The 23,432-nt window shown below is 36.9% G+C and overlaps 1 protein-coding gene across 1 annotated transcript; it reads right to left on the bottom strand.

Annotated features, from left to right (window-relative positions):
• Positions 1 to 11,401: 11,401 nt before the first annotated feature.
• On the bottom strand, positions 11,402 to 11,803 carry LOC142625015 (uncharacterized). Its single transcript, XM_075798730.1, has one exon. The coding sequence runs from the start codon at positions 11,801 to 11,803 to the stop codon at positions 11,402 to 11,404; it is 402 nt and encodes a 133-aa protein (XP_075654845.1).
• Positions 11,804 to 23,432: the final 11,629 nt, after the last annotated feature.

The raw sequence follows: 23,432 nt of genomic DNA, 5'->3' as shown, positions 1-23,432 counted from the left end.
CGGAAGCTTGGTGTGGATCACATTGTGCATGCCACAACGCACTTGATCAAAAATGTTGCCGGATATCTATTACGAAAATAAGGGTTGCCAGATTTTGCATAGAAACCTGGTAGAAATTCCAATGTGCTAGCAAAACATTAATGAAGGCCACACCTTTCCTAATCAAACCTTAAAGCCCAAGTCTTTAAGCCTTAAAGGCTATAGCTAATAGCTTGTTTTTATTTTTCAATAACAAAAATTTAAGAGTTTATCAAAACAAAGGACCATCTTATGACAGGCGTTGTGAAATTCCATGAGGGCACCGTCTTACACTACTCACGCATGGTTCATACCCCCATTGGAAGTATGTCTCAGCCAAATGGATTGAAGGTAGAGATTTGGGAATCGCCAAATTGGGCATTTTGGGCCATTTACATGCATAGGTCTACACACTAGATTATGGGTTTGTAGTTAAGGTATGGCTTAGGAAGGTGTTAGGCACCCAAGACCGCCCGGCTTGTGGGCCGGCCTTGTCACACCCCAAACCCAAAAGGGTCCAAAGCATGAGAAAAGGACTATCAGGGGAGATAATGTAGGAGATTTCTCTTTTCTTTTCCACAGGATAATAATATATAACCATACTAAGATCTCCGCATTACAAGTCAAAGCTTTATAACACATTTTTACGAACAATAACTAAAAAATCATGCGCCTCCACATAAGACATGAATATATTACAAATCTCCAATTCGATTACACAAAGTCACAATCTTATCAAGAATAAAGAACCTTAATATCGAGTCTAGGCCTACCATGCCTAAGTCTAACAAAACTCAAGTGCCCAACCTCCTATAGAATTAATTAAGGCCTCATTGAACATAGCAAGACTGAGTCACCAACCATTTATAACAAAAGTCTCCAAATTTGACATAGCACTCCAATCATCACCAATGAAGTAAACTCCATACCCAAGGTACAACTAATTGATCTGAAAAACCGTTAGAGGATGGGATGAGCTAAAGCTCAATAAGTAGCATAATTAATGGGGGTAAGGAAAATGCAAGTTTCATGATAATGAATAGTTTACAAAGCATGTTTTAATTTGGGAAATTCTAGCTGAATACTGGAAGATTATTTCAATATTAGTATGACAAGAATGATTAAATAATGGAACACAAAGTTTCTGAAAGTAAATACCTTGAAACTATATACTATAATCTATAAGCACTAACAATATAATTCCAAAGCCATAAAATCTAACATATGGTAATTATTACAAATATACCACACTACCACATAGACCGGTCAGGGGATCCACCCATTCACAACTGACATGATATTGTCCTCTTTGGTATGCAATCTCTTGGCCTCATGGCAGCAGCCTCACCCATAAACTCAAGATTTTTCTCTCCCTTCATGGACAAAACCTCTTCCCCCCCTAGACAGCGGGGAAGAATGCGTCATCCAAAGTAAAAGGGCACTGACCTAGATCCGATTCCATTGTCACAAACACTACGAAAACCAAATTGGGTGATCATTGAGAAATCACACATGGCATAAGATTAAAACAACATAAAGCTCACAAGTTACATGTACTTTCAAATACATAGTTTATATATAGGTAATTTAAAAATAAAAAATAAAAACTTAAAAAATCTAGCTTCCACAAAGTGTTTAAGGTTTTCAAGTTCATTCTTTGTCAAAAAGATTTTCTATCAGTTTCCCAATAAATACAAGTCAAGATAAGCACCTTTAAATTTTCCAATATACCATAAAATCCATGAATTCCTTATCAAAGATTATATCAAAGATGCTAATATTTTCCATGTTGTTGGGAACATATTTTTTAAGTAATTGGCATATCTTTTGACAAAACGCACTTTACTTGTATTTGGGTAAATCTAAGTAGGTTCAAGATGATCATTACTAGTGGTTAAAATTAAGACATGAAGATTACCTAAGAACTACTCAAGAAAAGTGCAAACTGCAGGTCTCGATACCTCTTCGACAGAAGCTCGATCTGTCGAGATTCATTAAAGCTCGACAGATGTCTCGATCGATCGAGCTTACGGGTTTCAAATTATAGCCAACAACTTTTTTCTTTAAAAGGCTATTTCTTTATGGGTTTGTATAATTCTTATTGGACTAGGAAAGCCCAAGGTTTGTGTAAACCTATTTGGAATAAGGGAGCCCATTAAGCTCCTATTTAAAGGAGGTGGAAAAAGAAAAACCTAACCCTAGAGAGCTTCATAAGGTTTTCTTTTTGAAACCCTAGCCTCCTCCTACAGAAGAAAGAGTTCTTGCTGCGTTTTTTATACGCCTTTGGGTTTTGTAACCAAGCAAAGTCTCTTGCACTAACATTGAAGATCTTATTAGTGTTTCTATATGAAGCTGCTGCAAATCAACTACAACAATCAAAGGGTTGCTGTGGAGTTAGTCACATACTGAGATTCGTGCAAAGGAGTAAGCCACGTACTGGGATCCGCGCATCAAATTGGTTAGTCACGTACTTGGGAGCCGTGCATTGAAAGGAGAAATTGTTACTACAGAACAAGTCCAATTGGGTATTGGGGTAAGGGTTCAACTGTAGGTTGGTAAGGTACTTGAGATTCCTTTACTTGTAACCGCTTGTTGTGATAATAGTGGAGTTTCGAGAGTAGTAACCTTAAATTCACTCGGTGGGGTTTTTGCCGTGTAGGTTTTCCCCATTCGTAAACAAATCACCGTGTCATTTATTTTCCGCTACATACTTTAGTTTATTGGTGATTTGTTTGTGCTACCACGCGTTTGCATGTTAATTTGATTAATTAATAAACTTGGCTAATTAATTAATTAATCCATCACAAAGGGTCAATACGTTTTTGGCCTATCACATGTCAACAATTTATGCATTTCCCCAAATGTAATACCAAATATGATGCACTTTTCGTATATAATAATATATAATAGGGTCACAACATAACACTTTTTAGAAAAATATAGTTCCACAAATAATTTTCTAAAATGTGTTTGACCCAAAAATAACGTTTATGCAACATGGTTATTTTCAAAAAATCCCATTAAAAAGCTACTTACCTTGCAACTTGCAAAAAACCTAATTCTCCAAACTCCAAAGGAGATTAGCTAAAACCTAAACAATATCAAGCAAGCCTATTACAATAAGCATAAAGCTTGAAATTGTATCTAGATACAAGTTAGGAATTGCCAAATAAGCACTTAATTAGGCAAGCCTAGTATTTAATCTCATCAATAATAATAATATATTCTACTTCCAAAGTTTCTTAACAAATTAATTCACAAGGCATAAACTCCAATTTATAAAGTTAACACATTCAATGTCATCTCCAACATTATGACTAGCTTCCATAAGATTTACACTATATCATCGAGAGACCCATGAAAGCAAAATCAAAATATCTTCCAAGACAAGAAATTTAGAACTTCAATTAACTCCACATAAACCCAATAGCAATGGAAAAATTAGATTTACCAACCATCACATGTTATAACTCAAAACCCCTAAATTTCCACCATAAATAAACCATAAACCCACTCATCAAATAATTTCACCAATACAAAACCCATACATATTGTTAGGACATATGTGTTTCACTTGTTTAGAACATATGTCGTTCATTATTTATGTAATTGGCTAATCCTTTGTCAAAACGCACTTTACATGTAATTGGGTAGATTTAGGATGTGGTTAATACTTCAAGAAACAAGGTTTCAAGATCAAGTGTTAAAGCCATGCAAGTCTGTCCAAGAAACAAGCTTAGAAGTACTTTTCATTAAAGCTCGACAGCTGCATCTATCGAGATTTAAGAAGCTGTTCTAGCCCCGAGGCTCGACAGCTGCTCGACAGTACCTCAACACCTGTACCTATCGAGATTTAAGAAAAACAAATTCTAAGTTCTATTTTGATTCTAATCCGTGGATGTGTATTTGGGCCTTCTTTTCTCCTAACCCTGGACCTATAAAAGGATTATTCTAAGGGCCGTCAAAGGGTGGCAAGTTGCACAAGCATTGAGAAATCCTTGTTCATGCAAATTGTAACTTGAGACGAAGTTCTTGCCCTAGTTCATCTCTCTTGTGAAGAAGTCGCTGTATCTTTGCACCGTTGGGTTTTGTAACCAAGCATCTTCTTGATCTTCATTGTGTGGATGAATTGAAGAACTTTGCAGCCAACAGTCTTCTCTAGTTGGTGATTGAAGTCACGTACTGGGATCCGCGCAATTGGTTAGTCACGTACTTAGGAGCCGTGCATTGAAAGGAGAAATTGTCACTACAGAACAAGTCCAATTGGGTATTGGGGTAAGGGTTCAATTGTAGGTTGGTAAGGTACTTGAGATTCCTTTACTTGTAACCGCTTGTTGTGATAATAGTAGAGTTTCGGGAGTGGTGACCTTAAATTCACCCGATGGGATTTTTGCTGTGTAGGTTTTCCCCATTCGTAAACAAATCACTGTGTCAATTTATTTCCCGCTGCATACTTTAGTTTATTGGTGATTTGTTTGTGCTACCACGCATTTGCATGTTAATTTGATTAATTAATAAACTTGGCTAATTAATCAATTAATCCATCACAAGGGATCAAGACGTGTTTGGCCTTTCACATATAAACACATAAATATCACTTCCAATGCTCATAAATCACATGGGTATCATTATTAAAGTTTAGATAAAAATAACCTCAAGCAGAAGTATAAAACCCACTAAAAGATTAGAAACTTTTACCTCAAAAAAAGATGTGAAGGTACTTAGAGATTCTTAAAAATTTTCCGATGATCTTGCCAGAAAAATGATGGTGGAGATGGTGGTATGGAGGTACCGGTGGGAGAGGATGAGAGAATGATAGAGAGGAGTGTGTGTTTAAGTGAAAAGAAAAGGAAAAAAAAAAACAAATAAGGATGAGATATGACCGGCCAAGAGAGGAAGTGATAGTGTGAGATGAGTGGTGGGTAGCAAATGGGTAGGTGGGGCACGTGTGGTCCCAAAATATCTAACGTTACCCCCTTTTTTGTTTTTTAAACTTGGGTCATTACAGACCTCCATTATGTGTTGAACGGTCATATTTAATTAAAGGTTTTATTAAATGAGCCTTAATCCTAAATCTAAACATACATCTTGCATGTAATAATAAATAGCGCAATCAACATGTTATGTATCACATCACAACTCAAGGAAATGAATTAAAACAAATCAAACAGGTTATCTTAAAAAGGAAAATATAACAAATAAAATTAAACACAAAAATAAATATCTCAAATTAACCCTAACATGGCAAGATGATTTTAAAAAAATATGCCAAACAACTAATTAACCAAAAACATGGTCAAATAGAGTCAACCAATGTGTGAAAAACAAATCAAATTAATAAAAACAAGCTTTTCCCAAATTTGGGTTTTGGATCTGTGTGCATACTTGACCATGTGCATGCATCCTTACACAAAACTGGAAAAATTGCATTTTTCAAATTTAATTCAAAAGAATGATAAAAAAATAAAAAAATATGAAGGACAACAAGAACTAAACTTAACCAACACAAGATCAGATTAACATGTATAACATAAAGATCATGATCATCTTATCAAAATCAGATATGTAACAAAATAAATTGAAGAGATCACGTCGTTAAAAAACAAGGAGTTCAAAGAAGCTAAAGAGGAACCAAAAAATAAATAAATCTATGTCATGGTCAGTTTCATATACATCACATAAAGATTATAATGATCACACACAATAAACAAAACTTGAATAAACTATATCAAACAAAAGGATTCATGGCAAAAGAAAAGTCATGAAAGAAGACTTACCTTGCTTGAGATTATAATTTTAGGGCTTTGTTTAATTATCCCCTCAGTGCCTAGAACATAGATTAATTGAGAGAATAAGGGAAATCAAAAGAACACAATAGACAAAAAGTATTACAACTCAAGAACAATTAATTTAGAAAAGGGGTTGTACGTGCAAGTTAGATTTGAGCTTATTTATGAAAGTGAAATAAGTTATCTAACAGTACATTTACATAAGAAAGCTCAAAAAAATGCAAACTTTGACACGACACTCAAACAAGAAATAAAGAAAGTGGTAGTAGGACATGAAAAAGACGCACATTTAGACAATAAGAAGCTGACTATCAAAACAACATAGAACGTACGTGGAAAACCCTAGGGAATGGATAAAAAAAACCACGATTTGAGCAAGAACATAACATTCTTACTCGACTCAGCTTGTATTATGTATCAGAAAGAGATAGTTTACTATGGAGCTACTTTTCTTTCCTACCAACTCTCCACTTTCATCTCAAAATATCTCTTGGGTTTTTACCCTAGAAGATCAGCTACATGTTTCTTTTATACTCTAAGGAACATGGCTCAATAAAAGGACAGGTGTCAAGTTATCATATTCTCTCTTTTGAGATATTCTCACAGCTGTGATGTTATCTGCTGACTAAGGGATAAGAATTGCGCCAACGTGGCACTAGGACCCGTAAGTAGGTAACTTTGCCACTATTTGGGAGACAAGTCTTGGACATCAAGAGGGACATCAGGAATACTGTGATTGGTACATGTGTCTCCAAGGTGACTCATTATGCATCCAACCAATAAGGGATGTCCTCATAGCCTTCGACTCTGAAAAGTCACTATGTCCCCTTTTGGTAATAATTGAGTACTGTGTTAGGTGTAAATCTCACTTCCTTTCCAAGGAAGTCACGCCTTTAGCACTGACCAAGACAAAATCTCTTAGCCATCACCTACTCTCCCTTACCTCATAGCTGCTCCACGTGTAGAGTCCAGATTCAACCACTTACGCATTCTCCCATGCCTTAATGGTTTTATGTACATTAGCCCCCTGACTGTCAATGGAGTTTAATGGCAAAGGCCTTTGACAGTCACATTGATTTAGGCATTAACACTCCAATAATCATGCCTTTTGAAGTTCAAAACGGACACATGGCTCAAAAGGGTGCTCCTAGCCGTTTTGGCGCCTCTTCTTTTCTTGCGTTTTGGCTGACAAATATTACTCCTCATAAATGTCATATTCCTTCACTTAACAACAGTTGAAGATTTAAATAGGGAATGTTTCTTCTTCAACCTTCATTCAATTTGTATCTTTCTGATCTCTCTTCAAAACCTTAATCTCCATGAAAATAAAATTTGAAATTCTTCCTCCGATGGCTCTAACTCCCCACAGCACTCCTCGAGCTCTTTCGAGAGTGCTTCAAGTGAGTATACTCCTTCCCCACCACCAAGCCCCATGCATCCTCCTCTCCCTTTTCCCATCCACCCTTTGCCTTCTCAGGTCTTCATTCTCGAAGGAGCTTGCTCCATTTGACTAGAGTGACGAGAAGGAGGAGAACTTTGAAGACCTTCGGTTGAGGGCCGAAGAGAAGGCTAAAGAGGTAGCAACTGCTGCATTCTTGAATGCACCCATTCATCGTAGGAGAAGGCGAAGGCTTGGCTGCTTAAGCTCGGAGTCCAGTGCTTCAGGGCTCTCTGACTCCCAGGAGACAAACTCTTCGGACAGTGCTTCAGGGCTCTTTGACTCCTAGGAGGCAGACTCTTCTAACAGCTCTTCTTAGGGCCCTTTGATGGCTCCGACTTGGGGGATGATGAAGGCAAAGAGGAGGAAGAAGAGGATGATGACGATGAAGAGGAGATGGAGTACTTGGCTTCGGATTATCCCTAAGAAGACTCTGGGGATGACACGGATTCCTATGCGCCAAGGTCTCCTTGAGTTGCTCTCTGTTGAACCTGCTACTATTTTTCTCTCTCTCTCTCTCACTCTCTCTCTCTCTCTTAATTGTTGTTGTTTTCTTTATTTAGGTTTATTTTGTTTAGCCAATCTTTTGGCTTAAGTCGTAAAAAAAAAAACTTTATCTTTCTTATTTCGAGGTAAGAATTTTTGTGTTCTTTCATAATTAGAAAAGAGGTGATAGGCCATAAGGGTCAAATCACGTAAATCCCTCTTTTATGTTTTGTAGAAAAAACTTTTAGACACAAAAATATATAAAAGATAGAAAGTTATTTACTATATGTTTATTGTCTTTCTTTTATGTTGTATTATATGTTTATTTTATCATATATCAAATTCCTGCACAACACATAAGGATAAACATATCAGTTAATAAAATGTGAAATGTAATGAATTAAATCATACCGGTTAGTGAAGGGTTAAGCCTTTGCCTTTAGACAGTAAATGCGGTTTTCTTGATTTTAGCACCATTAACTGTCATTCCTTGTCAGAAATTCAATTTCTTCCCCATGCTAACACGTGTCAATTTTGAAAAGATGTCTCCTTTTTTGAACCACTTTCTTTTGGGCGGAAAACACTAACTTCTCAAAGTATAAAAGGAAAAACAAATATTTCCTTCCTTATTTTTCTCATTTTTTCCTTATCTTCTTCTTCTACTTCTTCAACCTGAAACCCAAAACTCTTCTCACAGATCAACCATTAGTGTGAAACGCGGTCTTTGATCCAGCTCTGCCAAATTTGCAGAATCTTCTGCCTCAAAAGGTAACAAACCCCTTCTAGGAGGAGATGAAAATCCTTCCATAGAAGAACAGTGGATCATTCCTCCCTTCTTTGAACATTACCTATTTGACAAAAGTCTCGATTGGGACTCAACTCCTTGCTCTAAAGACCCTCCCTACACAGCGTGCAGAGAACTTGATGATCTCCTAACTATGGATCTGGAATTAAAGCACATTCCAAGGCTTGCCACTTGTAGGGGAGATTTCGCTTCCACTATAGATGTGGTTTTCAAATCTCGCACTTCAATTTCCAGAGGTTGGAGAAGCTAGTGTCGAAGGGTGTTAGCTCATCCTCCTTTTATGGATATCTTGCAAAGAGTAAAGCTTGTGGAGACCATTCTTGTATTCTCTAATTTGGAGATCAGCAAGGATAGTGAAAGCTTGCTTTCTCTTCTATACCGCTAGAATTCTATCACTCACACATTCTTCACATGATGTCAAGAAAACTCTATATCTTTAGAAGATGTCTATGAGATATTGAGACTTCCTCTGTCCGGGGATGGTGAGGTGGTCAACATTTCTTTATCTCCTGATAAGTTTGAAGCTATAAAGCTCCTTGAGGATGCGATGAAGAAACCAGTTCTAAAAGCAGCAGGGAAAGGGAAAGCCCCTAGCAAGGAAGTACTAGAGGATGGTAGTGTTGGCGAAGACAAAGGCTCTTAATGAGTCTAAAGCTATGAAGTTCCTTGAGGATGCAGTGAAGAAACCAATTCTAAAAGCGGCATGGAAAGGGAAAGCCCCAGCGAGGAAGTACTAGAGGATGCTAGTGTTGGTGGAGACAAAGGCTCCAAAGCCAACTTCTGGGGGTGGATAAGATCTTTTTGGAGGGAATATGCTGACCTTGACTTGCAACGCTCCCGGGGTAGATTTCAAGTTGAAACTTTCGTACCCATTACATTTTTACAAATATGGTCGTGGGAACACTTTAGGAATTATGCTCCTGTCCCTAGAGTGTTAAGCTCTTAAAAGACCAGTCTGCCATCACCCCAAGGTTTCCCACGATCTTAGTATTGGAATAAAGTAGCAGTATCTTCCAACAATTTCCTTTACAAATTATTAAATGACCCAACTAACTAGACAGCTAGACCTTATTCTATTTTGGAGGGTGGAGTTTCTCCACTGTTCACTTCCTTAGAAAGCATCTCTGTTTCTCGTTACAGAGACACCCCTTGGTCTGAGGAAGAACTTTATTTTGTTGCTTGTACTTTTCCTTCTCATTTCCAGGCTTATTTTCAAGGTGAGTATGAAAGTCAAACCTACAACCCCCATAGGTTTGCCCGCCAACTTGGTTTTGACCAAGGTATTCTGGGACATCTTTCTACCTCAGCTTTGCTTGTTATAGTGGCTTCTTTAGACTTTAAAACGGAAAATCTCATCAAGATTTTAGTATCAAGCCCTGAGATCCCCTTCATTTCCTCCACCAGAAATGGATTGCCTTCACCTAGGTTCAAGTCATGGTCGTCTGACATCAGAGAACGTGTTAGGAATTTTAGGGAAAGTGGTGCCCAACGGGTGGACGTTCAACCTATCTTTCAAGGGGATTTGACTTTGAAGCCCCTTCCAAAAGCCAAACCTTTAAGCACCAAGATAAAGAAGACTGCAAAAACCCTTCTAGTAAGAAGCCCAAGGTACATTCTTTCCTCTATAGTGACTTTCTTATAATTTCTTCTTTTATTTCTAAACTCAAGTAACTTTTCTTCTTTTCTCTATTTTTGACCATTGACAGGTTACAAGCTCTGTTCCTCAAGCTCGCCCCAAAGCTAAGGTCACTTCTTCAACCCCAGAGGTTTCTGTACAAGAAATGACTTTCAATGAAGAGACAAGGTCTAACACTAAAAGGGAGGACTCAAATTAGGTGTACACCAAAAATTTTCAAGAGAAAGAAGACTTAATAGAAGCTACTTCTAAGGAATAAGAGGGTGAAAGCGCTCTGACAGCATTTGATCCATTGCTCTCACTAGTTTCTCTCAATCTGAGAGTAACTTGTTCTCTATTACTTTCCAAATATCCCGAAACCATAAGGGATACTAGCAAGTGGACCCTATCACTTAGAGGCTTTCTCTTATAGCAAATTAGGTCTATCATATCCCAACTGCAGTCAAAGGGTAAAGAGGAGTGTCTAGCTTTCCCCCTTGACAATTTCCTTTCCACACTGAGTGAGGCTGAGAGCCTACGTGTCAATGTCGGCTGGTTAAAGAGTAGTGTCATGGCATTGAGGGACCTAAAGAAGGCAAGACCCTCTGTTCATACTTCCTTGTCCTTACTTCATGAATTAAGAGTTAAAGAAAACTTGTGCATCAACAAAGAAAAGGAAGCAGAATCAGTGCCACACTTGCATGTCACTTCAATCACTTAGCTCTAGGAATCAATCAACAGACTTCAAGTAGAATTTTCATCCAAGTAAGAAGCAAGTTCTACCCTTCAAGCTCAAATAGAAGGTGTCACTGCAGAACGTAACTCTTTAAGAAAAGAGATTGAAAAGTTGGAAAGCGAGTTAGGAGCTCTGAGCAATCCAAACTTCTCCCTTGAAAATTTAAGTTTTCTCACAAACATTCTCTAAATTTCAAGTTGTATTATTTTTTTGTGGTTTTGAAAGGCCATGGGGTTGTACTCTAACTTTACCATGCCTTATTTCACTAACTGTTTAGACTTTGCATGTATATTATGAGCAACATCATATGAGATAACTGCATATAAGTCTTGTTTATAGTATAAGCTTTGCAAAACATAAAATCATTTTTTGACATAATGGCCACACAAAAAAAAAAAGTTTTTAAAAAGTTAAGCATGATATTTCTTAAGGTGAGCTCCGCTAATAGGGCTATACGCCTTTATTCTTGCTTGATCATTTAGCCAATAATGTCCTGTTGCATGTGCTTCCTCTACTATGTATAGTTCTTCCCATGTTGGAGAAATCTTATGTTTAACAGCTCCAGCAACTCCTCGTACATGCGAGGCAGCTTTCCAAACAAGTTCTCCCACTTGAAAAACTTCCTTTCTTTGACTTGGCCTTCATGCCTAGCCTTCATGTTAGCCTGGTGAAGATGGTTATGAAAGGCAACATTGTGGCGCATTTCCTCCATAATTTCCAAAGTTTCTTCTCTGGGTATTCCTGCAATCTCTTCTGATTTCACCGCTGGCCTTACTGAATCAATTGGGATAACAGCCTCTATGCCATAGACTAAAGAAAAGGGTGAAGCTCCTGTAGCTTGTGATTTGGCTGTTCTATGAGCCCACAGACCCTTAGGAAGCTCTTCCTTCCACCCCTTTCCATTCTCCTTAGTCATTTTTCCTAATATCTTTAACAATCTTTTGTTAAAGGCCTTAGCTTAACCATTTCCCTTGGTATAATAAGGTGTAGATGTCGTGTGAGAAATGGAGTACCAATCCGTTAAATGGCGCACATCCTTATTCAGGAATAGCGTACCATTGTCAGAAATAATTTTGTTGGGTACCCCAAAATGACATATTATATTCTTCCTTAAGAAATTAGCCATTGAGCTACTTGTTTCCTTCTTTAAAGCCACAACTTCTACCAACTTGGTAAATAGCTCAGTGGCTACCAATATCCATGTACATCCTTCAGAGGGGGGGGTTTATAGGTTCTATAAAATCCAGTCCCTAGTTGTGGAATGGATATAGAGCCATGGTTGTATGAAGACTCTGATGGCTGGTGTGTATTTCATCTCCCTGCCTTTGGCATTTTTGACATTTCTTTACAAATTCTTGAGCATCCCTTTGCATTGTGGGCCAATAATATCCCTAGTGCAAAGCCATTTGCCACAACTTTCACTCACCCTGTTGTCTTGTTGGTTGTTAAGGACATATTTTATGTAATTGGCTAATCCTTTGACCAAACGCATTTTACTTGTATTTGGGTAGATCTAGGATGTGTTTAATACTTCAAAGAATATGTTGTTCAAGTCTAGTATTAAAGCCATGAAGATTGGACTAAGAAACAAGTGAAGAAAAGGTGTTCACTAAAGCTGGACAGATAGCTGAACACTTACGGACAGCTGCTCGACAGATAGCTATCTATCGAGGTTTGATGAGGCTCGACACCTGCTATCTATCGAGGTATCTATCGAGGTTACGAAAATCAGAATTTTTAGATTTGATTTTCGGCCCATGGTTTTGTATTTATGTAGGGTTTCTTTTCTCACAACCCTAGACGTATATAAGGCTTATTTTAGAGGCTGTCACATAAGAGAATACAAGGAGAACACATCAAAAAGGTGACTGAAACCTTATTCTCTCTGAAAGAAGCTACTGCGTCTTTGCGCCTTAGGGTTTTGTAACCAAGTGCTTCTTGATCTTCATTATTGATGAAGTGAAGAACTTTGCAGCCAACATTCTTCTTCCTCAAGTTGGTGAGTGAGTCACATACTGGGATTCGTGCAAAGGAGTTAGTCACATACTGGGATCCGTGCATCAAAGGGTGGCATTCATATATTGAAGAGTTCAGAGGTTCTAAAGCGGTAGAAGGTTTCTACTGTGAGTTCATCTACGGGGATTATAGAGTCTAGGGACAAAACTTTTGTACTAGATCTGAAACTTCTCTTTACTATAGTGAATTGCTTTTTGGGAAGGTTTCCCCCCAGGTTTTTACTGTGAAACTGGTTTGTTTCATTGGTTTTCCTAGGTCATCATATCTTGTCTTATTTATTTTTCTGCTGCATATGATTTTGACATGATATTAATGTTTTTTTTTTGTTTTAACAAGTTTTATTCATAATAAATCTAATTAAAAACTTGGGTTTAAAACTTGTTAGTTCTATCAACCAAGGTCTAAATTTCCAAACACTGGTTCTCCTTCATGCAGTTTTGAAAGAATGCCATTAACTTCTTTAGTAGGAATACATACCATCCATCTCCCTTGGAAACTTCTTTTGAACAATTTCCCATCTACCACTTTAAACCTGGTCACATATCTTTTTATTTTTTCTCTTTGTACACAATCAGCAGGCAAAATACCTTGCAAAAGGTATCTTAAGTATGGATCTTGCCAATCTTCTTCCGACAACTCACCATTAAGCACCTCTGCTTGATCTAGAGGAATAACAGAACATGTCACAACCCAAATCCATGGAACATGAATTTAGATGCATGACTAACTTGTTGAACTTATATAACTCAATAAACATAATTAATCCAAAATAAATTAAAACTCCAAAGAAACAATTCTCTTAAAAACGTCTTACAAAAATCTAAACTCCACAAATTGGAAATAATCTCCACTATATAAAACATGAATTACAAAATAAAGATAACTAAAATTCTATAAGTCTTCAAGTAATACTAAAGTCGCCTACAACTTCCATACTCTACCTTGCACCTTACAAAGCGATCCAAGGGTTCTATATTCCCAACTACACTTTAATCTGAAAACATTTTTTGATGGGGTGAACCACAAATCTAGTAAGTAATTATACATAATACACAACGAAATAGACTCAAGCAAAGCATGAGTTTGATTTCACAATTTCACTCAAAATATCAAACATATAAAGAACCACTTAATACATATATAATCAAATCTTAAAGTCATTCGAAAACACATACAAATAATTGATCAGAGCACAGTGTCACATATACACATCACATATTCTCACATACAATCCTATGAGTGGATACTAACATCTAAACCCTACTGGTGAGGGATCAACACATATTCTCACATACAATCCTATGAGTGGATTTACACATATATCTGATTAATTCTAAAAACACTTATTTTGAGTCACATATCACAAAAAGCAAAGTTTATACAACATAGAATAATTTTCTTAATATTAACAATTATTCCAACAATAAAGGCATATCAAATATCTCAATATTAAATTGATACATAAATCAAAGGATGCTTGACTCTCTTAGGGAAAGAATAGGAATTGAGGAGTTTATATAAATATTTTACAATTCTTGAGTAAATCTGAAAATTCAAATTGCTAAAAGAAACATCTTAAATATCTTTTGGAGATTAGGAATATGACTTTGAACTCACTTGGTTTTAACAAATTTAAAGAACAAGAACTAAAAAAAAAAAAAAAAAAAAAAAAAACTTACATTGAAACTCAATTATTTTTTGAAAATAGTTTATTTTAGAAATCATCTCTTAAATGGGATTTGGATGTTCAAAACATTATTTGAAATTCAAAGTTTCTCTTTAAAAATCATTTAAAAGTCGAAATTTCTCCTTCAATAGTGTATAAATGCTTTTTGATAAACTTTTAAAATGTAAGCTTAAAAATATAACTTTTGAAAACCTTTAACTTCTAAGAACCTAAAGAACAAAACTTATGCATATTATGCATAATTACTCACAGCACTTGAATCACTCTGAAAGTCCAGCTGAAACACCCTCCAAATAGTCTCAAAATACTCTTAAATAGGACCTATAATCAATCATGGAAATATACTTAATATCTTCTACAAAATATTAAGTTATAGAACTATACAAATGGACTCACTAGGATTATACTTTGCTGAACTAATTACACTTTCAACACCAAATTAATGTTTCTCTAACCAATGGTATTCTAATCAATAATACATCCTTGCATTAATTGAAACTCATTAAACCATGAGGAATGCAGTAGCAACACTTTAGGATTTAATATATAACCCCAATGCAAATGGTGGGCCAAAACCAATATGATTCTGTTCATGAATTTAACATTCATTGACCCTACGAGTTTAATATAAGAATTTTGGTATGAAATCTTAAATCTGTCATTATCATTTTAAAAAAAACAATAGACGTGTTGAACCTAAATGGTTCATTGTGTTTGGGAATAGTCAACATTAGATAGACTATCAAAGCTATCAATAAAAGAAAATAGGACTTTGACAAAATGAGAGCTAGCTATTGAAACATGTGTGGGGTTGGGTGCAAAATGTCTAACAACTCAGAATTAACATTATGGTATAGATCAACAGCCCAAAAGCTCTTATAGTCCTACGAAAATGATGCAAGCCTTATTCATGGATTTAATAATTTCGGCTTTTGTTCTAGAATCCGAACGGCAACCTATGATTCAAAAATTATTGAAATAGTGTAAATCATAATCTAAGAAACTACCAATTCAACAATCTACACATCACTAAAGTGTTCCATGATAAAATTCTAACTCCTTAATTCTTTGTTTCTAATGATGAGAAATCATACCTTGAACAATCTGATTACCTCTTCAATTGTAAGTGCTCTAAACTCCGAGGAAAAACACCTCTTAGCCTCTTTGATAAAACCCTTTCTATGAAAATCTTGATTATCTCTTCCTCTACCCTGTAATTCGTATTAGAGATGTGGGCTTAGTAGGGTAGCGAGCTGCAGTTACTAATGAAAAGAATACCTATGGCCCATCAATTATATTTAAAAGAAAATTTAATAATAACCTCAAATAAAAGTATGTGGGGTATTATAGAACAAGTCTTACAGCTCTATTTTTCTTCCTTAGCATCACTAGCCATTTCTAGCCAGAAGATCTCTAGCCTTTGAATCTCCTATAAAGGCTGACATCAAGATTTACACCAACTTAAATTCCCTCTACCTATTTTATCACCAACTTAAAGTCACTCCATAAATTCCCTCTACCTGTTTTATCACCAACTTAAAGTCACCAAACACCTTCAGCCCTTTATGCCTAACCTTCTGGCAGCCTTCAGCCTTATCAACAAGGTTTCATATTCTGCTTCATTGTTAGAACAAGGGAAATGTAATTTATAGGCAAACGTATGCTCTTCCCCTAGTGACTTTAAGACTACTCCTATCCCTCCTCCTTGAACTGTAGATGACCCATCAAAATACATCGACCATTGTGTTCCTCTGTCACCGTAATTTCCTGCTGAAAGGGTGAAAAATCACTTGTCCCAAGAAAATTAGCCAACAGATCAGCCACTGCCTGGCTTTTGATGGCGGTTGGCCGTATGCATTCGATATCAAGGAATGATGTCAGGATGGCCCATTGTGCCATTCTTCTTGATAGCTGAAGTCGTGCCAAAAGATACTTCCAAGGATTACTCTTACTTACCAGTTGCACACGATGTCCTCGAAAGTAATGATTGAGCTTTGTCACAACAAAAGCTAAAGACAAACTTACTTTCTTGTCAGTTGAGTATCTTAACTCTGGTCCCTTCATAAGCCTACTTATATAGTACACTGGCTTCTCTACCCCTTCCTGCTCCTGAGCTAACAATGCTCCCAAGGATTGCTCCGTATTCGCTATGTACAATAGCAAGGGTTTCCCAGGTATAAGGGCCACCATGGTATGAGGGTCCACTAATATCATCTAAATCTTCTTAAATGCATCACACCATACAAAAGCTACTCCTTTCTTTGTCTGCTCCATGAGAGGCTTTAAGATCTCAGCTAAGCTTGCAATGAATCTCTTCAAATAAGAAACTTTTCCCACAAAGCTTCTCAACTCTTTCAGAGTTATAGAAGGACTAAGAGTAGTTATTGCTTCAGCCTTCATAGGGTCTAAATCAAGTCCCCTATGATGAACAAGAAATCCTAAGAACTTCCCTGAAGATACCTCAAAGGCACACTTGGAAGGGTTCATCTTCAAACTATGCTCTCAACGTTTTTCAAAGACTTGTCTCAGGTGCACCAAATGCTCAAAAGGATTCTTCGCTTTTACAACAAGATCATCAATGTAATCTTCTACTTGCTTATGTAGCATGTCTCCAAAGATCCAGGTCATGGTTCTTTGATACGTTGCACTAGTATTCTTTAGTCCGAAAGGCATCACCCTATAGAAGTAGTTTCTAAAAGGTAACCTGAAAGCAATTTTTAAAGCATCTGCTGGGTCCATAAGGATCTAATTATACCCATTATAACCATCCATAAAAGAGAAATGCTTATGACCAGCTGCTGCATCTACCAGAATATCAACATTAGGAAGTGGGAATTCATCTTTTGGGCAGGCTATATTGAGATCCCGAAAGTCTTCACAAACTCGTTTCTGACCATTTTTCTTCTTTATAGGAACTATGTTAGCTAACCAGCTTAGGCATTTAATCTCCTCAATGAATCTTGCCTTTAAAAGCTTTTGCACTTCAAGCTTTATCTTTTCCTCCACATCTAAATGATATTTCCTCAGTGGTTGTTTCATAGGTTTAGCATCAGGATCCACTTTCAGTTTGTGCACTACGAGGTTCAGACTTAAACTTGGCATTTCTTAATAACTCCAAGCAAAAACATCCTTGTATTCTTTCAACAAAGCTACCAGCTTTCCTTTCTCCTTTTCGGAAAAATTCTTACTAATCTTCACCATTTTCTCCTCTTCTTCACCATCACCAAGGTTGACTTCAACAAGTTCTTCTTGCACGTTCTTAACACCATCATTCATACACTCAGGGGATTCTTTTACAAACTTCTCAGTTGTATGAACTTCCTCTGGCTGTTGTGTTGGATTAAGGGAATTAGGCTCGCCATCCTTCTCGCCCCCTTCCTTTAACTATCAGAATTCATATACCACTTGACCATCAAGCCTGGTGATCCTTCTTATCTTAGAAGGCCTTTCTAGTTCTACTACTTTGTCATCATCTTCTTCTTCTACTTGCAAGGCAATAGGATTGAAAGGAAGAATTCTATTCTCGCCTTCAAGTTTGTACTTTTGATATAAAGCTACTTCAGCAAAATGAAGTTCTGCTCTATCAAAAGGCATCTTGGTGGCCTCGATAACCACCTGCTTGTTCTTCCAAATAGCCTTCACACATTGATGATATGTGGAAGCCACTGCTTTATACGCCTTCAGCCATAAACGGCCTAAGATGATGTGGTAAGATGTATTTCCTTCCATTACATGCATAAGAGTAGGTGCCCGAATTGGCCTAACTCTAAGATCCAAAGACACATGCCCAGGAGTATTCTACTATAAAGCTCCTATTCCTACCACCTGCATTGGCTCTAGAATAATTCTTTCCTTTGGAATTTGTTAGGATATATGTGGTTCACTTAATAGGAACATATGTCATTCTTTTACGTAATTGGCTAATCTTTTGACAAAACGCACTTTTTTGTAATTGGGTAGATCTAGGATGTTTTTAATACTTCAAAGAACATGTTGTTCAAGTCTAGTATTAAAGCTATGAAGATTGGACCAAGAAACAAGTGAAGAAAAGGTGTTTACTAAAGCTGGACAGATAGCTAGACACTTATGGACAGATAGCTAGACAATTGTGGACACCTGCGGACACCTGTGGACAGCTGCTCGACAGTTACTCGACAGATAGCTATCTATCGAGATTTAATAAGGCTCGACACTTGCTATCTATCGAGGTTACAGAAATTCAGATTTTCAGATCTGATTTTTGGGCTAGGCTTTTGTATTTGTGTAGGGTTTCTTTTCTCACAACCCTAGACATATATAAGGCTTATTTTAGAGGCCGTCACATAAGAGAATACAAAGAAAACATATGAAAAAGGTGACCAAAGCCTTATTCTCTCTGAAAGAAGCTACTGCGTCTTTGCGCCTTAGGGTTTTGTAACCAAGTGCTTCTTGATCTTCATTGTTGATGAAGTGAAGAACTTTGCAACCAACATTCTTTTTCCTTAAGTTGGTGAGCGAGTCACGTACTAGGATTCGTGCAAAGGAGTGAGTCACGTACTGAGGAGTGAGTCACGTACTGAGATCCGTACATCAAAGGGTGGCATTCATATATTGAAGAGTTCAGAGGTTCTGAAGCGGTAGAAGGTTTCTGCTATGAGTTCATCTATGAAGATTGTAGAGTCTAGGGACAAAAATTTTGTACTAGATCTGATACTTCTCTTTACTATAGTGAATTGCTTTTCGGGAAGGTTTCCCCCCAGGTTTTTTACTATGAAACTGGTTGGTTTCATTGGTTTTCCTGGGTCATCATATCTTGTCTTATTTACTTTTCCGCTGCATATTATTTGTGACATGATATTGATGTTTGTTTATTTTAACAAGTTTCATTCATAATAAATCCAATTAACAACTTGAGTTTAAAACTTGTTAATTCTATCAACCGGGGTCTAAATTTTCAAACAAGTAGTATCAGAGCGGGTACGCTCTGATTGGATTAATTTCCTGAGTGTGATCATTGACCCCTATTGTCATAGATCGTGGACAATCTCTTTTGATTCCTCCTTTATTTGGTGGAACTAATTATATGTACTAGAAAGTTTGTATGAAAGTTTTCTTGCAGGCTCTAGGTGAACAGGTATGGCAAGCTGTTGAAGTTGGCTGGATTAAGCCAAAGGAATCACCGGTGGATTGGGATGATGCAACAATCATAGCTGCAAATTTCAACAGTAGGGCCTTGAATGCTCTGTTTTGTGGGGTGACCAATGAGGAATTCAAGAAAATATCATCCACGAAAATTGCCAAGGAAGCATAAACCATTCTTGAGACCACCTATGAAGGTACCATGGCTGTAAAGACTGTGAAGCTTCAAAGACTCACTAGTAGCTTTGAAGAAATAAGGATGGAGGAGGATGAGACGTTTGATGAGTTTTATGCTAAACTCAATGATATTGTGAATTCTGCCTTCAACCTTGGTGAGTCTATTGCAAAATCCAAAATTGTTAGGAAAATCCTTAGGTCCTTACCTGAAAGATTCCATGCCAAGATCATTGCCATTGAAGAAGCAAAGGACATTGATCAAATTCCTTTGACTGAGCTTGTAGGGAACCTTCAAACCTATGAGATGGGATTAGGCTCAATGGGAAAAGGTGGAAAGAGTAAAAACTTGGCTCTTAAGTGTATAGAGGAAGAGATTAAATACTCTGAAGATGAGGATGAAAGTAAAGATGAAGATGATGAAGATCTAACCTTCATAACTGATGAGATTATCAAACTTCTTTAGTTTAGGAAAAAGGAAAAGGGCAAACCTCCTAGGAAATCTAAATCCTCTAGAAAGGGTAAGAATGAGAAGCCCCTCATCTAGTGCCATGAGTGCAAGGATTTTGGTCATATGAGGATAGAGTGCCCAAACTACCTTATGAGGGAAAAGGCCAAGAAGTCAGAAGATAAAGGGTTGGTTGCTACTTGGAGTGACACTGAGAATGACTCTTCTAATGAGTATGTGGATGAATGTAGTCACGTTATGACATTTGCTGCCTCAACCGATAAGGTGATTCTGGAGAGTGCTAGTGACAGTGATAATTCTTCTGATGATGAAGTGTCCAAGAAGATGACCATTTAGGAAGCCTATGATAAGCTATGCACTAAATTCATAAAATTTGAAAAGACTTCTCATCTTTGTAGAAAAGAGCTTAATGAGGTAAAAACTGAAAAGGCTGATATGTTAGTCAAACTGGATGAGACTACAAGGTTAGTTGAGACTCTCATTGTGAAGAACACCTCATTAGAAGAGAAGGTCAAGAATCTTAAGGTTGAGCTTAGTCAAGCTAGAACTCAAATAGAGAGGATGTCTAGTGCAAAGTTTGAAGAGGTATTGAGTGCTCAAAAGCCTAGTTCTAATAAGACTGGCTTAGGATATGCTGTCTCCTCTGACCCCTCCTCTTCCATGGCTTTCGGATCAAGGACCGTCACTGTGCCTCAATCTAAGAAAGGTAATAAAGGTATGAAATCCAAAACTCTTTTGGCTAATTCTAAATCCTTTATTAGACCTCATGTTTGTCACCATTGTGGTGTTTCTGGACACATTCATCCTAATTGCTTTAAGTTGTATCCTCAAAAGCAAGTGTCCAAACGGTCACAAGTTATCTCTCATGGACCTACACCTTTGTTTGGAGAGTTATTAAAAGTTTTGAGCTTTTTAACGCAATTTCAGGAGAATTTTAATTCTTCCATGTCCTTTAGTAGTCATAGTAGGACACGTGTCTTTTCATCTGCACGGCCAAAAACTCGTGCTGTGTGGGTGAGAAAAGAGTCTAAGACTTAATTGTCTTTTCTGTTTGTCCTCTGCTTTAATTCTTTCTATCTAAAGTAGGACTTTCTTTGCTTGATTTCTTATCTGCTTTTGAAATCATGCTTTTTTGCATCTGCACCTTTCTATCATGTTTTCATGCATTTACATATTTCTTTCATGCTATCCTGTTGTTTGTCTGTTTTTGTTTGGTTGTTTAGTTTTTATTTTGTTTTATTTTCAAAAAAAAAATGAAAAAATCAGAAAAATACAAAAACAGTGTGTGTTTGTGTACATCGGTTCTTGTGAACCTTAAAATGGCTTTTGAAATAGAGTTTTCTAAACTTTGTATCTCTTGCTTCGGCATAGCAAAAGTGTAATGTCAAAAAGCTTAATATAATTGGATATTTCTTTTTTCTCCTTTATATACTCATGCATGGGCTTAATACAAGAAAATATGCAAAGAAATAAAAGCAAAAAGAAAAAAATGCTTTAAAAACATGATTGCAAACGTGTTTTCTAGGAGATGTGGGAGTTATAGGATGTACCTCGAAGGTGATAGTGCCCATCAAATAGTTATGATTGTGTGTGAGTTAAAGTGATTTTCCTATATCTCAAATCGTCATAACATAGAGACACTTATGCATTCTTGCGATATTTTCACACACAACACGCAATATTCTTTGCTACTTTTTGATACATGTGCAGGTATAATGTGACTTGGCCATCACAAGGTTTACATGTGGTGATGTATACTCACTAAACTGTCTTGACTTGTTTTTTGAAATATAAAATCAGTTAGACTTTTTAGTGTGTGTGTGTGTGTGTGTGTGTTTTGGGATCCATGTGCTTGAAATTGTTGTTGAGAGATGATTTTGAGAGTTTAATATGTTGATTGGATCATTGGTTGAGTTGCATGCACGATTGCATTCATGTTTGTGTTTTTCCCTTCTCGAAAAACTGCTTTTAAAAGCTAGCTCGACACCTTCTCGACACCTCCTCGATACCTGGCTGTCTGTCGAGCTTCTTAGCTTTTTCTTATCGTAATCTCAACATCTTCTCAACACCTGGTGGATCGGTCGAGAAAACTTATGTCCTCTCGATAGCTTCTCGACACCTGGTGGATCGATCGAGCTTCTGTTCTCGTGTCTTTGCTTTGTTCCTCGACACCTTCTTGATAGCTCTATCTATCGACGTTGCTTTTCCCGACACATTCCTTGACAGTTGACTCGACACCTCTCGATCCATCGAGATCCTCTGCATGCATTGTTTTTCACGTGTTTTGCATGTTTCTCCTATCTTGTTATCCATAACATCTTGTTTCATTACATTCATGCATTTTTATGGATTCTTTGTGCTCCCTTGATCATTTTTTATCATCTTTATGTTTCTCGGGTAAACCTTTATAGCTTTGTGTACCCTTTGTCAATCATGACAAAAAGGAGGAGAAATTGGAGAATTTGTGTTTTCTTTCTTTAAGATTCTACAAATTAGAGGGAGAAATACATGCCTTTGTAAAGGGGAGATGTGCTTCATCTTGTTAGGAGGAGTGTTCACCTCCTTGTTGTTGCAGTAGCTACTTTTAGCTTCTTGTTCTTGTACCTTAGGTCTTGTGACCATTCTTACATACATGATGCTTATCAAGTGGTATATGTGATGATGTACGTTTTCTTCACCTATCTCTACATGTGTTGTTTCTTTTCTCTCTTTATACACATGATTCTTATATTTGTATGCAATCTATTATTTCTGCTTCACACAAAGATACCTTGATGTGTTTTGATTAAGTGTTTCAGAAATACAGGTTGTCAAAGTCTTCCATGCCATGAACTCTCTTCTTGCAAGGTTTTTCAAGAGTTTGTGTTAGGGTAGATTTTATTGTATTCAACAAGTGAGTATGAGTTGAGTGATTTACGACTTCTCTCATATGTTCATTTGTTTGTTGTGGTTTTGTCACGGATTGCCAAAAGGGGAGATTGTTAGGACATATGTGGTTCACTTGATAAGAACATATGTCATTCTTTTATGTAATTGGCTAATCCTTTGACAAAATGCACTTTACTTGTAATTGGGTAGATC

Source organism: Castanea sativa, chromosome 2 (assembly GCF_040712315.1).
Source record: "Castanea sativa cultivar Marrone di Chiusa Pesio chromosome 2, ASM4071231v1".
Lineage (NCBI taxonomy): Eukaryota > Viridiplantae > Streptophyta > Magnoliopsida > Fagales > Fagaceae > Castanea > Castanea sativa.
This window is presented reverse-complemented; position numbering and strand designations above follow the sequence as displayed.

Bases quoted from the DNA above. Each gene is read 5' to 3' on its own strand.
- LOC142625015 (XM_075798730.1), bottom strand. From the start codon at position 11,803: ATGACTAAGGAGAATGGAAAGGGGTGGAAGGAAGAGCTTCCTAAGGGT.